This window comes from Elephantulus edwardii, unplaced genomic scaffold, assembly GCF_000299155.1.
Source record: "Elephantulus edwardii isolate Elephantulus edwardi_28Jun2011 unplaced genomic scaffold, EleEdw1.0 scaffold00071, whole genome shotgun sequence".
Taxonomy (NCBI): domain Eukaryota; kingdom Metazoa; phylum Chordata; class Mammalia; order Macroscelidea; family Macroscelididae; genus Elephantulus; species Elephantulus edwardii.
Genome location: NW_006399821.1, coordinates 5,180,563 through 5,194,947, shown reverse-complemented (window position 1 = coordinate 5,194,947; position 14,385 = coordinate 5,180,563). Strand labels below are relative to the sequence as shown.

Below are 14,385 nucleotides of genomic sequence, written 5' to 3'. Positions count from 1 at the left end.
GCACAGTCCCTCCACCTTCCCAAGCATGATGACCCTCTCCAAGGACTGGCCGCTCCTTGCATCATGTCCAAAGTCAGATGAGGCCTCAGAATCCTTGCCTCCAAGGAGCAGCCCAGTTTAACCCTCTCCAAAATGAAACTCTTCGTTTTCTTAGCAGTCCATGGTATATTCAACACTCTCCTCCAGCACCACAGGTCAAAGGCATCACCAACTCTCCTTCTATCCTCCCTAGTCATTGTCCAACTCTCTGATGCATTACAAGTGATTGCAAAGACCATGGCCTGTATCAAGCGCACCTTAGTCTCCATAGTGACACCATTGCTCTTCAGCTCTTTGGAGAGGTCCCTAATAGCAGACTTTCCCATCTCAATACATCTTTTAATTTCCTGGCTGCTGGTGCCAAGGGTGTTTACTGTGGAACCAAGCAAACTAAAACTGTGAACAATGTCAATCTCTTTACCATCCATCCTGATGCTGCCAATTGGTCCAGTGGTGAGAATCTTTGTGTTCTTGTTATTGAGCCTCAATCCATATTGAAGGCTGCAGTCTTGATCCTCTGCAGCAAGCGCTTTAAGTCCTCTTCAGTTTCAGCAAGCAGGGTTGTGTCATCTACATAACACAGATTGTTGATGGATCTTCCACCAATCCTGATGCCACACTTCTTCTCATAGAGCCAAGCCTCCTGGATAAAAGGGATTTAAAAAAAATTATTACAAGACAAAGCAGACACAATCAACAGAGTAATAAAAACCATGAAAGAACACGAAAATGCAGCCCAGAATAACAAGAGGAATATTATAGAAGTTATCAATATGGAAAAAGGGACAAAAGAGAAGAATGGAAGAAATAAAATATGGAATGAGTGAGTCAGAAGACAAGATCTTCAATGAAAAGTAAAACTTCCTAGAAGAAAAAGCAGAGATAAGATGGAAGGGAAAACAAAGCATAAGAATTATATGAAATGACATAAAATGAAACAACATACAGTGATCGGAATTTCAGAACAGGAAGAGGAAAGCACTGAGAAAATTCTGAAAGATATTTCAGAAGAAAACCTTCCAAATATAATTAAAAATGAGAAAATACATTTTCAAGAAGCCTAGCTGACCCCAAACAGATTAGATCCTGAAAGAAAAATATCAAGATATATCATAGATGAATTCTCCAAAATAAAAGAAAAAAATTACATACTCAGAGCAGCTCAAGAAAATAGAGTCATTAACAAGGATAGCCAATGAGATGAAGCTTTTATTTAATATCTACCTTAATTAATATCTACACAACAAATGGTAGACTTGAAAAATACATAAAACAAAAGTTAAGATACTTCAAGAAAGAAATAGACACCACCATAATAGTAGTCGAAGATTTCAACACACCACTCTCACGGAAAGACAGGACAGCTAGAACAAAACTCAACAAAGATGCAGAAGAACTAAACTATACAATGAGCTAATTTGACCTCATAGACGTAAAAGAATACTCCACTCACCAGGAACCCAATTTACATTCTTTTCAAACACTTAAGGTACATGGGGGCGGAAACCCACAAAAAATCAACCCTCAATAAATTCAAAAGTATTAACATAATACAATACATATTCTCAGATTACATACCATAAAACTAGAAATTAAGAACAAGAGAAAAAAGAATAAAAAAGCATCCATGTGGAAGCTAAATAGCACTTCATTTAATCACTACTGGTCAGTTTATAACAATAAGCAAAATAATAAAAAAATGAATCAAACAAACTACTTAACATGGCAAAAAGTTGAAAAAGAGCAATAAGCTAGCCCTCAAGCCTCTAGAAGAAAAACAATTATAAATATAAGGGATGGAACAATAGAAAACAGAAAACAATTGAAAAAATCAACAAGAACAGAAGCTGTTTCTTTGAAAGGGTCAATATAATTGATAAATATTGGCCAACTTAACAAAGGAAATAAAGAAAAAAACACAAGTAAGAAATGAAAGAGGTGACACAATGACAGAAACATAAAATGATAATAACAGAATGTTATGAAAAGCTATTTTCCCACAAACTCGAAAACCTAGAGGAAGAGGACAAATTCTAGAAATCAACATCCTACCGAAATTGGTACCAACGGAAGTAGAACACTTAAACAGATTCATCACCAAAGGAGTAATTGAGTAAATTAATGAAAAAGATCCCAATAACAACAGAAAGCCCTGGCCCAAACAGCAACACTGGCTTACTAAACATTCAAAGATGAACTCTCCACTCTACTTAAATTTTTTCAAAGTATAGAAAAAGAAGGAACACTTCCAGAGTCATTCTATGAAGGAAACATAACCCTGATACCTTAGGCATTTTATGTATGGCAACAGTCTGAACAAGATGTGTATTTCAAAATGAACAGGGGGAGGGAGAAAGAAGGGGAAGGAAGGAAAATGTCCAACAAAGAATGAATGGAAATTCAATCTTTCTATAAACTTTTGTTAAAATCACAATAAATATAAGAATATTGCTGATAAAAAAGGAAAAACAACTACAATTACCTCTCATGAGCATAGATGCAAAAATCTTTAACAAATCCTAGCCAACAGAATCCAACAGCATATAAAAAAGAAAGCATCATGATCAAGTGGGAATCATAATAGGCATGCAAGGACAGTTCAACATAAGAAAATCAGTCAGTGTAATGTAATCTGTATCCTTAACAAATAATACAAGAAACTGGACTATATGAATAGGAATGAAACATCTGGATTGAAGTAAAATCTGTAAATAACCAGAGATTTGCAAATGGTACAACCTTGCTTGCTGAAAACCAAAAGGACTCGAAGTACATATTGATGAAGATCAAAGACTATGTTATATACTACACCTCAACCTGAAGAAAATAACATTCGTCACAACTAGACCAATAAACAGTGTCATAAATGGAGAAAAGATTGATATTATTAAGGATTTCACATTACTTGGATCTACTTCCAAAACTTGTTGATATCTTTGTTGTTTTTTTAAAAAAATTTATTTGTATATAGTCATTCATACAGATTGTATTTTATATATGTACTTTGTGTTTTGATGCAATTATTAAAATACATCGTTTTATAAAGTCATATATATATTATGTAATTAATTACAATTGATATATTCCTATTATCATTCTGTCTTTTCAAAGCTCCAATGAGTCTTTCCCATTCTTTCACCCCCTCCTTCACCTACCAACCCCTGCTATCTCACTAATTTTTCCACCGTCCTCTTTTTCTACCCTCTTTCTATACTTCCCCTTCTCCTTTTGAAGATTCTAGCCCCCTTATCTCCTCCTTTTTAACATTTTTACATATTTAGCCCAGTTACACAATAGTAGACTTATGAAATATTTGGCCTTATATTTCTGGTTATGTCACTCAGCATAAGGCTTTCTTACTCTCTCATATTATATAGTATTTTATTTTATCATTATTCCTTAGTGCTGCATAGTATTCCATTGTGTGGCTGTAGCACAATTTTTTAATCAGTCTATTTGTTGATATGCATTTGAACTGTTTCCATTTTCTTGCCATTTTAAATAATGCTGCTACGAGCATATGTTCACATGTCTCCATTCATGTCTCAGTTATAAATTCCTTGGTATATATTCCTAGTAGTGGAATACTGGTCATATGGGATTTCTATGTTCAGCTTTTTGAGGAAATGCCAACAGCCTTCCATAGAAGTTGTATTATTCTATAATCCCACCAGGGGTTTACAAGAGTGCCAATTTCTCTTCATCCTCACCAACATTTCCTGCTTGCTGTCCTGTTAAACTTTGCTACTGCTGCTGGGGTGAAATGGTATCTCATTATTGTTTTGATTTGCATCTCTCTTATTGTTAGTGCTTTTTAACATTTTTCTCAAGTGTGACTTGGCCATCTGAATATCCTCCTTTGTGAAAAGAATTTTCATGTCTTTTGTCTAACTATCAAACTATCAGAGACCTAAGTAAGAAAATGGTCTCTGTTCATGGATACAAAGACTGAACATTGTAAAAATGACAATTCTAGATTCAACACAATCCTAATATAGATACCACAGTGATTTTTTCAAGGAGATAGAAAAGGCAATTTCCAATTTCATTTGAAAAGGAGAACCAGATCAGCAAAGTTCTTCTGTAAACAAAAATGAAGCAGGAGGCATCTCAATCCTGATCTCAATCCTACTATACAGTCATAGTAATAAAAAAAACATGTTATTGGTACAATGACAGACATATAGACAAATGGAATAGAATAGGGGGTTCAGAAATCAGCCCCTCAACCTTTGGTCAACTGATATTTGACAAGGTAACAACAGTTGGACAATGGATAAGGAAGCCCAATGAAGAATTGATGCCTGTGAATTGATTTTGGCCAAGACTATTGACTACATTATGGAGTGCGAAATAGTAAACAAATCTGTGCTAGTAAAAGTACAGCCAGGGTACTCCTTATAGGTAAAGATGGTAAAAAGTTCATCTTACAAACCTGAGCATGCTACCAGGAAGGGCCAGGGCTTGGAAAAGAGTGTCATGTTTGGAAAAGTAGAGGGTAAGAGAAGAAGAGGAAACATTCAATGAAATAGATTAACTCAGTGATTGCTACCATGAATTTAAGCATAGTAGAAATAGTATGGATAGTATAAATTAGGCAGGAGTTTGATCTGTTGTACATATAGTCACTATGAGTCAGACTCAACTCAGTAACACCTATGAACTAAAACAGCAACAACAACATAATTAAATAAAATATGGCAGCAACAATAGCTAAACATTTTTCATGAATTTCAACATGAATGATGTTGTTGTCATTTGCTGTTGAGTCACCTGTGACTCATAGCAACCCTATGCACAATCACTCTGAAGCCTGCCCTGTCCTGAGTCAGTCTCACTGACTCTGATCCACCTACCCTCATTGTCCTAGTCACTTTATCAATCCATCTCATCTGGGGTCTTCCTCTCCTGCACTGTTCCTCCATCCTTCTGAGCATGATGTTCTTCTCCAAGAATCTGTCCTTCCTGGCCACATGTTCAAAGTATGTAAGATGGAGCTTCAAAATCCTAGCCTTCAAGGGGATACTTGGTTTCACCCTTTCCAAGACAGACTTATTTGTTTTCTTGGTAGTCCATGGTATATTCAAGAATCTTCTCCAACATCATAACTCAAAAGCATTAATTCTTCTTCTATCATCCATAGTCATTGTCCATCTCTCTGATGCATAGCAAGTAATTGCGAAGGCTATGGACTGGATCAGTTGCACATTAGTCTGTAGACTGACATTGTTGCTTCTCAGTACTATGGAAAAGTTCCTGTTACCTAATGCAATTTGTCTTTTTATTTCCTGAGCGCTCATGCCAAAAGTGTCTATTATGGAGCCAAGCAAGCGGTAACTGTTAACAACCTCAATTTCTTTTCCATCCATCATGGTGCTGGCAATTGACCCAGGGGTGAGAATCTTCTTGATGTTGATCTTTAATCCATATTGAAGACTACAGTCCTTGACCTTCTGCAGCAAATGCTTTGGGTCCTCTTCAGTTTCAGCAAGCAAGGTTGTGTCATCCGCATAATGTACGTTGTTGATGAGTCTTCCTCCAATCCTGATGTTGCATTCTTCCTCATAAAGCCCAGCCTCCCGAATGATCTGTTCTGCATATAAATTGAAAGGTATTGAGACAGGATGAATCCCTGACACACTCTTTTCTTGTTTTTGAACCATGCAATGTTTCCCTACTCTGTTCTGAGGACTGCTTCCTGATTCAAGTATAGGTTTCACATTAGCACAATCAAGTGTTCTGGGATTCCCATTCTCCTCAAGGTTAACCACAATTTGTTGTGATCCACACAGTCAAATGCCTTTACCGAGTAAATGAAACACAGAAAGACATTCCTCTGGTACTCTTTACTTTCTGCCAAGATCCATCTGAAATTGGCAATAATGTCTCTAATGCAATGGACTCTTCTAAACTCAGCTTGTATTTCTGGTAAACTCTCTGTCAATGGACTTTTTCAGTCATTTCTGGATAATCATCAGCAAGATTTTGCTTGTGTGTGATAGGAGTGATATTTTATGATAATTTCCACACTCTATTGGATCACCTTTTTTTTACTGAAATGAGAATAAATGTGGATCTCTTCCAGTCAGTTGGACAGGTAGTTTGTCCTCCAGATTTCTTGGCACAACTGGTGAGCATATCCAGGGCACCATCTGTTTGTTGAAATATGTCAATTGGTATTCTTTCAATTCGTGGGGCTTTATTTTTTTCCATGTCCTTCAGAGCTGCCTGACTTTCCTCCTTCATCACCATTGCCTCTTGATCATATGCTGTTTCTTGAAATACTTCTGTGTTCTCCAATTCTTGTTGGTACAGTAACTCCATATACTCTTTCCATCTTTTAATGTTTCCTGGATCATTCAATATGCTGCCCATAGCATCTTTAAGTATTTTAACCTGAGGCTTGAATTTGTTCTTTAGTTCCTTCAGCTTAAAAAATGCCAAGCGAGTACAACATTTTTGGTTTTTATACTCCAGTTCTTTGCACATTTCATTATAATACTTTGTCTTCCTGTACTGCCCTCTGAAATCTTCTATTCAGCTCCTTAAATTCTTGATTTCTCTGTTTTTCTTTGGCTTCTCAGTGCTCTAGTGAAATATTCAGAGTCTCTTCTGACATCCATTTTGGTCTTTTCTTCTTCTGTCTTCATATGTATTCTCTGTGCTAATACAGTACAATATATTAAGGCTCTTATGGTTAATGTAGAACTATAAGCTATAAATTTTAGGTTAATGCAAAATTAAGCAAATAAATGCTATGGAAATTGTTATTCTGATTTTCATTAAATATTAGCCATTTCTTGAGAATGTTACCAAATGATAAAGTGGTTTGCTAACACACACTGTGGATGTTATTAGTTAAACATATTTAAAATTCTACTGAATATCAGAAAGTGGTGAACATTTTCTTTAAAGAATAGAGTAAAACAATTCAAATTACAAAGAAAATTATATTTATGACAAAATAGGAATATGGGGCTGCACAACAAAGCCTGATTTAAGGAAGATATAATAAAAGGTATGTGAGACACTCAGTGCTTAACATCATTTTCTGTCCCTTCCTCTCATTACTCAATCTATCACTCAACCAATGTATTTTTGCCATATTCCAGAAGTCAGATTAAATTCTGGAATCAATGAGAGATCCAAATGGAGTCAGACACCAAGCAAAATAATTCTAGCATGATATGATAAATGTGTTGTTGATACATCCTCAGCAAAAGCAAAAGAATGTAAGGGCATGGAAGGGAAATGATTCAAGGAGGAGTTCACAAATGGAAAACTTTTTTGAACTGAGTTTTGAATTGTTAGTTGTCAGTGAGTTGGCACTCCACATTCAACAGAACAAGTATTGCCTGGCCCTGCACCATCTTTATGATCACTGGTGTGTTCCAGTCCATTGTTGAAGTCAATGTATATTCTGAGTACCTTATAACCTAGGTGGTTCCAGCCCTCATTAGTGTTATTTTGTGATGCATAAAATTTTCACTGAACTATTTTTAAAGCAGGTTGCCAGAGATCTGTTCACCTGGGGTGATCCTGATGGTATTTTAAAATTGCACAGTTTACAACATCATTAAAAAATTTTTAACTTTATTATTTTTGTTTGTGTGTACTGTCAAATTGAATCTGACAGGTACAGGAGAAGATTGCCCTCCTTCTCCACCAGAGCAACTGGTGGATTTGAACTGTGTACCTCTGGGATTGTAGTACAGCTTCTTGCAACATCACTTTTTGTTGTTGTTGTTGTTATTGTTGTTAGGCACCAATAAGTTGATTACAATATATACTAACCCTAGGAACAGCAGATATGAACCTTGTCCTCTCCTGCATATTCCTCCCCATATCTAATACGCTTGAGCTCTCCATGCATTGTTACAGTCACTATGTCAATTTGTCTTTTTAGGGTGTACTGATTCATCTCTGACCCTCTAATTTTACCAGCACAACGTGTTTTTTCCAACACTACAAATCACAGGCAATGATTCTTCTGTGATCTTTATTTGTTGCCCAAGTTTTAGATGCTTAGGAAGTAATTGAAAAGATCATGGTTTGGAACAGGTGCACCTTGGCCTTCAAATTGACATTCTTGCTCTTTAGCACTCAGAAAAGGTCTTTGACAGCAGATGTTTCCAAAGGAACAGTCTTTTGATTTTTTTTCCTCTGCCTTTACTTTGAGTATTGATCATAGATCCAAGCAAAAAGAAATTCTTGACAATTTCAGTCTTTTCTCCATCATCATAATGTTGCCTGTTGTTCCAGTGGTGAAGATTTTTGTTTTCTTGATGAGATATAATCCATACTGAATGGTGTAGTCTTTTTTCTTCTATAGTAAGTATTGAAGTCCTCTTCACTTTCAGCAAGCAAGATTATGTCATCTGCTTAATGCAGGCTGTTGATAAAACTTCCTCTGACCTTGCTGCCACAGCCCTCTTCATGTAGTCCACTTCTTGAAGTGTGGAATAACTGGATTAAATGAAAAGCACATTTATTTAGTTTTCTTAAAACTGATGATCATCTTTATAGAAACCAAGTTACAGCACTTGTATTAACCCTAATTATGTTTTTTATGTGGAATCAATCAAAATATATTCTTTAAAGCTCAGTGTAATTTCATTGCTTATTTACAATTTAATGGTGCTTTTTTTTTTCTAAAGTCTGAAATCTAACAACCTCAAAATCCTAGAGATTAGTGGAAAGATCTAGGTATATACTACCAAGTTATGCATTCTTTACTCTGAGCTCTGGCCAGGGACTTGACCTCCTGGCTGGTCTCCAGGTTCTGGATATCCTGAGAAATTACACAGGACTTTTCTACAGACTACTCCGTTCCAGGGCACCCAGAGGCCAGACCAACTTAACCTTGTCTTGGCTCTTTCCTCTCTTCTCTGTTGTCTTCCTTTTGAGCTCACCTAAATACTCAGTTGATCTTCAGATATTTTGCAGATAGAGGCAGGGGCCACATGGAATTGGTTATCAAGTAGATGTTCATGGGATGGGCTATGAAGAGGGGCTGAGAATATGTGTCTAAGAGGCTCTCCCAGAGATTGTTGCTGCTGGCCCCTGGACTCACTTGGAATAGAAAAAGTAGATATAAATTGGGAATACAAATTACTAATAATTTTATTTTTAATTTGGTTTGTATTACATATTCCAAATTCAGAGATTTTTTTAAAAAATACCTTTCATCATCTTGCTTTCCAGAGCTTTTTTTAAAGCTGTTTTGCTTTGTAATGTGTTTACAGCATTTCCTGTTGAGAGGAAGACGTGGAAAGGTAGAGACCATTAGGAAGTTACATATTTTGCCCAAGATAACATTGGAAATCAGTTAGTCTACAGCCTAGGCTCTCAGGAGGTCCCTTATAGCCCACAGGACCACACATGACCTAATGGGGAATGCTGTGCCCAGAGCATTCCCCCCTGCCAGCCCACCCGCCTCTCTGAGCTTGCCGCAGGGCAAGGATGAACTGAAGCTCAGCTGCTTATGTGCACACCAGGAGACAGGAGATTGAGTGATAAAAGTGAACCCAATATAAAAATTAAAAAGCATACCAAGAACACTGTGAAATGAATGCTTATAAAACTGTCTGCGGTGGGAAGAAATCAAAGAGTTTTATTAGGTGATGAAAAAACACTGTAAACCTCTTGTAAAAACATTCCAAGGCTTAGCCTTGTGTAGTATGAAAGAAGAATTTCACTGAGACTCATTTTAAACAAGTGAACATAAAGGAGCTACAATTCTATTTATACCTGCATTTGAAATTAAAGGACACACACACATGCCCCACTGCAATGTCTCAGAAAGTTCATCACAGAAGTTTTGAAGTGCTCATTTACTTTTCTGGTTACAGAACCCTAATGATGGTAAGTGTGTATCATGGTTTATGCATTTCATACTTTTGTGTGAAGTGCTGCACATATCTACCCTGAGGGCTTCTTTGGCTGGAACAAATGGTTAACACACTTAGCTGCCAAACCAGAGATACCAGGGAAGAAAAAACTCTGTGGAGTACAGTTCCATTCTGACCTACTAGGTCTTTGTGAATCGGGTTGACCTGATAGCAGGACTTGTTTCTCAGCCAGAGACCTCTCCTTTCTGCTCACCCCCACCTCTGTGGAAATTAAATCACTTTTCATTATTAAAACTTGGCCAAGTAGCCAAGTTGGTCAGGAAGTTTTGGGGCAGAGGATTATGAAACATGATTCTAAACACTGGCTTTTTCTTTTACCCTCTAGATGTGTTTTAAGACACGTTTGACAAAAGGGGATAAATAATGAATACTTCATTAGAATATATAAAGGAAAAAACTGTTCAAAAGGAATATATGATTAGGCATTTAGAAATTGTATGTACAATAATAGCCCAGAATAAGAGGTGCATTGCAAAGAGGACTGGGGGGGGGGTGGAATGGAAGTAATTGTGCAACAATGGATGAATAAAAAAAGAAAACGGGGAGCGGGAAGGGGAAAGTGGGTAAAATGTGCAGCATGAATGAATGCAAATCCAACTTTTTTGTAAATTTTTGTAAAAATTACAATTAAAATAAAAAACGGTATTAAAAAGAACTATTTAAGGAGTAAGTTTTTGGTCTCCAAGGTGGTAGACTTTAAATTAATTTTCCCACACTTGCCCTTTGGTGGGTGATGAGGAAGAGGAAATAGTTTGGGAGATGATTCCTTATAGATAGCTTTAGTTGCACTTCCTGAGACAGGGAAGAACCAGGGACTAAAATAAACATTTATCATTTCTGGTGTTATTCTTGTCATTCCAAGCTTGTGGGTAGGGGAGCATACATGTCATGGCACCTATGAAACAATCTAGAGTAACAGGAGTTGATGGTACAAATGGTCTAATTCAAAGTTTCTCTAGCTGTCAGTATTATGTGACATCAGTTACTGTTGTTAGGTATCCTCAAATCTAGTAAGACTCATAGCAACCTTATGAAGAATAGCTCTGAACCCTGTCCTACCCTATGTCATCCTCATCATCTCTGACACACAACAGTCACTGTGTCAGTCTATCTCAATGAGGATCTTCCTCTCCTTTGCTAACCCTCTGCCTCTCCAAGTATGATGTCCCTCTCCCAGAATAACCCCTCTTACCAACATGCCCAAAATATATGAGATGAAGATACACAATCCTTGCCTCCAAGGAGCATTCTGGTTGCTGTTTTTCCTATGGCAAATACTAAATGCCTTCTCCATTCTTTAATTGATAAAACATATGTGGTATAATGGAAAATGTTTTTTTAAAACTCTCACTTGGAATCTGGTTTCTGATATTCCTCAGAATTGTCAGCTTCTCTCATAGGTGCAGTCAGACTGTTGGAGTCCAAGAACGAATTCACAGTGTGTGCCCGTTTCACTGCTGGATACTCCAGTGGCCTGAGAGAGACATTGTTCCATCAGCACCCCAAAGATTCCTATAACCAAATATTTTGATTAAATGACCTTGACAATGCACACCAGTTTTCATTACTAGGTCACATATGCTTTTACAACTGTGTCCATACAAATACAAAAGAAACCTCCATGCACAATTCCTACCCACCAGGAGTTTTCACTTCAAAAAAGAAGCAGTGAAAGACAAAATTAAAGATATCTTATAATCGAAATTTTATTAAAAGTGTATTTAAATTTTCTTATGCATCTAATTTGGGTCTGGTAGTCTAATGGATAAAGAGTTGTGCTGCCAATCTAAAGGCAGTTGGTTCCAATGCACTAGCTAATCTGCAAGAGAAAGATGAGCAATCTCCTCCAATGGGTTGTATAGTCTCTGAAAATTCACTAGTGAGTCAGCTATGAGTCAGTTCTGAATCAACAGCAATGAATGAATACTTTCAAAATTGTACTTAAATGAGTTTTTTCATTCCTTTTGCCCCTGTCCATGTTAATTCTAGTCTTTTGGCTAATAAATATCTATTTCTTCATTCTGCTTATTTGTTTTCTGACCTATTTGTTTGCTTGTTAGTTTTCTGTCCTTCTCTCCTAATCTTTCTTATCTCTTGGGGTGTTTTTAAGGACCTCTTCAAAGTGCTAAAGAGCAAGTTTAAAGACTGAGGTGTACCTGATTCAAGCCATAGCATTTCCAGTTGTTTCTATGCATCTGAAATTTAAACAATGAATAAGGATGACTGAAGAAGTCTTTGAATTGTAGTAATTGTGAGGAGTATTAAATATAGCATGGAATACTAAAATTACAAATAAATCTGTCTTGTAAGAAGTACCACCAGGGTGCTCCTCAGAGGCAAAGAGGGTGAAACTTTGCCTCATATACTTTGGGTATGTTGTCAAAAGGGACCAGTCCTGGTAAAAAGACGTAATACTGAAAAAGGTAGAGCCTCAGCAGAAGAAAGGAAAACCCTTAACAGAATAGATTGCCACAGTGACTGTAATAATGTGCTCTTATATATCAGAGACGGTGAGGATGGCACAAGATACAGCAAGATTCAAATCTATTTGATGTTCATAGGGTTACTATGAGTTGTACTCCACTCGGGGCCACCTAACAACAATAAAATCTCCTTAAGACAAAAAACTCTGGGGAACTCTGGTAGCCTAGCAAGAAACTGCACTGTAATCCCAAAGGCAGGCAGTTCAAATATACCTGCTCTGTGGGAGAAAAAAGAACAATCTCCTCCAGTGCGATTTACTGCTTTTGAAAACCCACTGGAAGGTCAGCTATGGGTCACTTCCAACCCAACAGAACACAAAAACAAGGCAAAAAAAGTTGGACTTTATTCTTCTGTTTAGAAGTGGGGTAAGGAAGGAAGACTGATTCTTTATGCATCTAAAATTTCATTTATAATAAATATATAACTTCAGGATTTGTGATGGTTTGGGGGCATTGGATTAATATTTATATTTTACCTAATATTTTTAAAGGATTTGCTAAACTAGTTCAGATCTACCAGTGTTTTGAGTAGAATGTTTATCTATTCAGGAAAGGGCCCATCTGTTTGCAAGCAGTGGATCTGCTCTTATGTAAAAATAAGCTTATGTGAGTCTCCTTTTTCTCGAAGGGGAAGGCACTGGTTCTCAAAGGAAGGAAGTTTTATCCTCAGGGGAAAATTGGCAATCTCTGGAGACATTGTAGTTGTCACATCGGGCAGCTAGTGAGTAAAGGCCAAGGGTGTTGCTCAGTATCCTTTAATGCACAGGAAAGCCCTGGCAAGAGAGAATTACCAAGCTCTCATCGTCAATTGAGCTGAAATGGAAAAAAAAAACCCACCAACTTCTGATGCAGTATGTGACCTTGGTTCCTCATTGTGTACTCACAGGGTAAAGAGAAGATGTGGTCCCATTCAGGCCTGAACGAAACATCTGTCACAAGCAAAAGGACCTCAGCCCTCACAGGTAATATCTCTTGAAGACAAGATAATTATGGATTTGGAGAACTTTTTCATTAATGCTCTTTTTTGCCCTACTTGTGTTATTGTTCAGGGGAATTTGCATGTTCACAAAGCTCAGATGTGAGAGAGATGTGCATTTTGAATGCCTCAATTTCATTGACTCTGGGTTCCATTGATTACAAAGGAACCCTGGTGACATAGCGCATATCGTAGTTGGGTGCTAACCGAAAAGTTGGCTGTTGGAATCCACTCACCACTATGAGAGGGAAAGATGGGTAGTCCCCGTTCATGAAGATTTACAATGTCAGATACTTGATAGAGGGTCTCTATGTGTCAGAACTAACTTGGTGGCTGGGGATTGGATTTGCTTTTTGTTACAAATAAGAAAATCTTTAGAAACTCAATTGTCAGTGAACTTAGTATAGGTCTTAATATTAAGTTTTACTTACAACAAGAAAATCTTTAGGAATTCAGTTGTCAGTGAACTCAAGAGAATGCTGAATAGAGATATCATTTAGCCAATATTATCTACATGAAAATCTTTTGTGTTCTGTGCTTTCTAGAGAGATCTTCACAGAACCAGCCCTCTACAGCAAAAGAAAAGATTGATGAGCTCAACAAGAAAAATGTAGAGAAGACCAAGACCTCTCTAATTCAAAGAAATCTTGGGATATTTTCTTCAGAAAGATGGCAAGATGAGGGAGAAGACTTTGCTCCAAGAAATTCCATAGAACATGGAAAGAATATAGATGGAAGAGAAATTTTATGCACAGAGAGAAGACAAGAAGAGGAGGGTGTTAGAGAAGAGAAGCAAGTTGCTGTGGATAGACATGAAAGACTGATGTGCAAAGGAGAGAAAAATGGGCTTCATTTTAAGGAAGATGACGGCGGGGAAACAGTCAAGGGAAACAAAGATCAAGCAAAAGAGTTTCCATGGGACAAGTGTTCAAACAGTAAGCTCTATGTTCATGAAACTAGGGGTTATGAATTCTGT

The 14,385-nt window shown here is 37.1% G+C and overlaps 1 protein-coding gene across 1 annotated transcript in view; it reads left to right on the top strand.

Moving 5' to 3' along the window:
• Positions 1-14,385, top strand: part of MYLK4 (myosin light chain kinase family, member 4) — a 138,979-nt gene that overhangs the window by 83,186 nt on the left and 41,408 nt on the right. Inside the window, exon 2 of the mRNA XM_006888749.1 lies at positions 13,320-13,395. Within this exon, the coding sequence (XP_006888811.1) occupies positions 13,320-13,395 (76 nt within the window). The remainder of the gene's footprint in view (positions 1-13,319; positions 13,396-14,385) is intronic.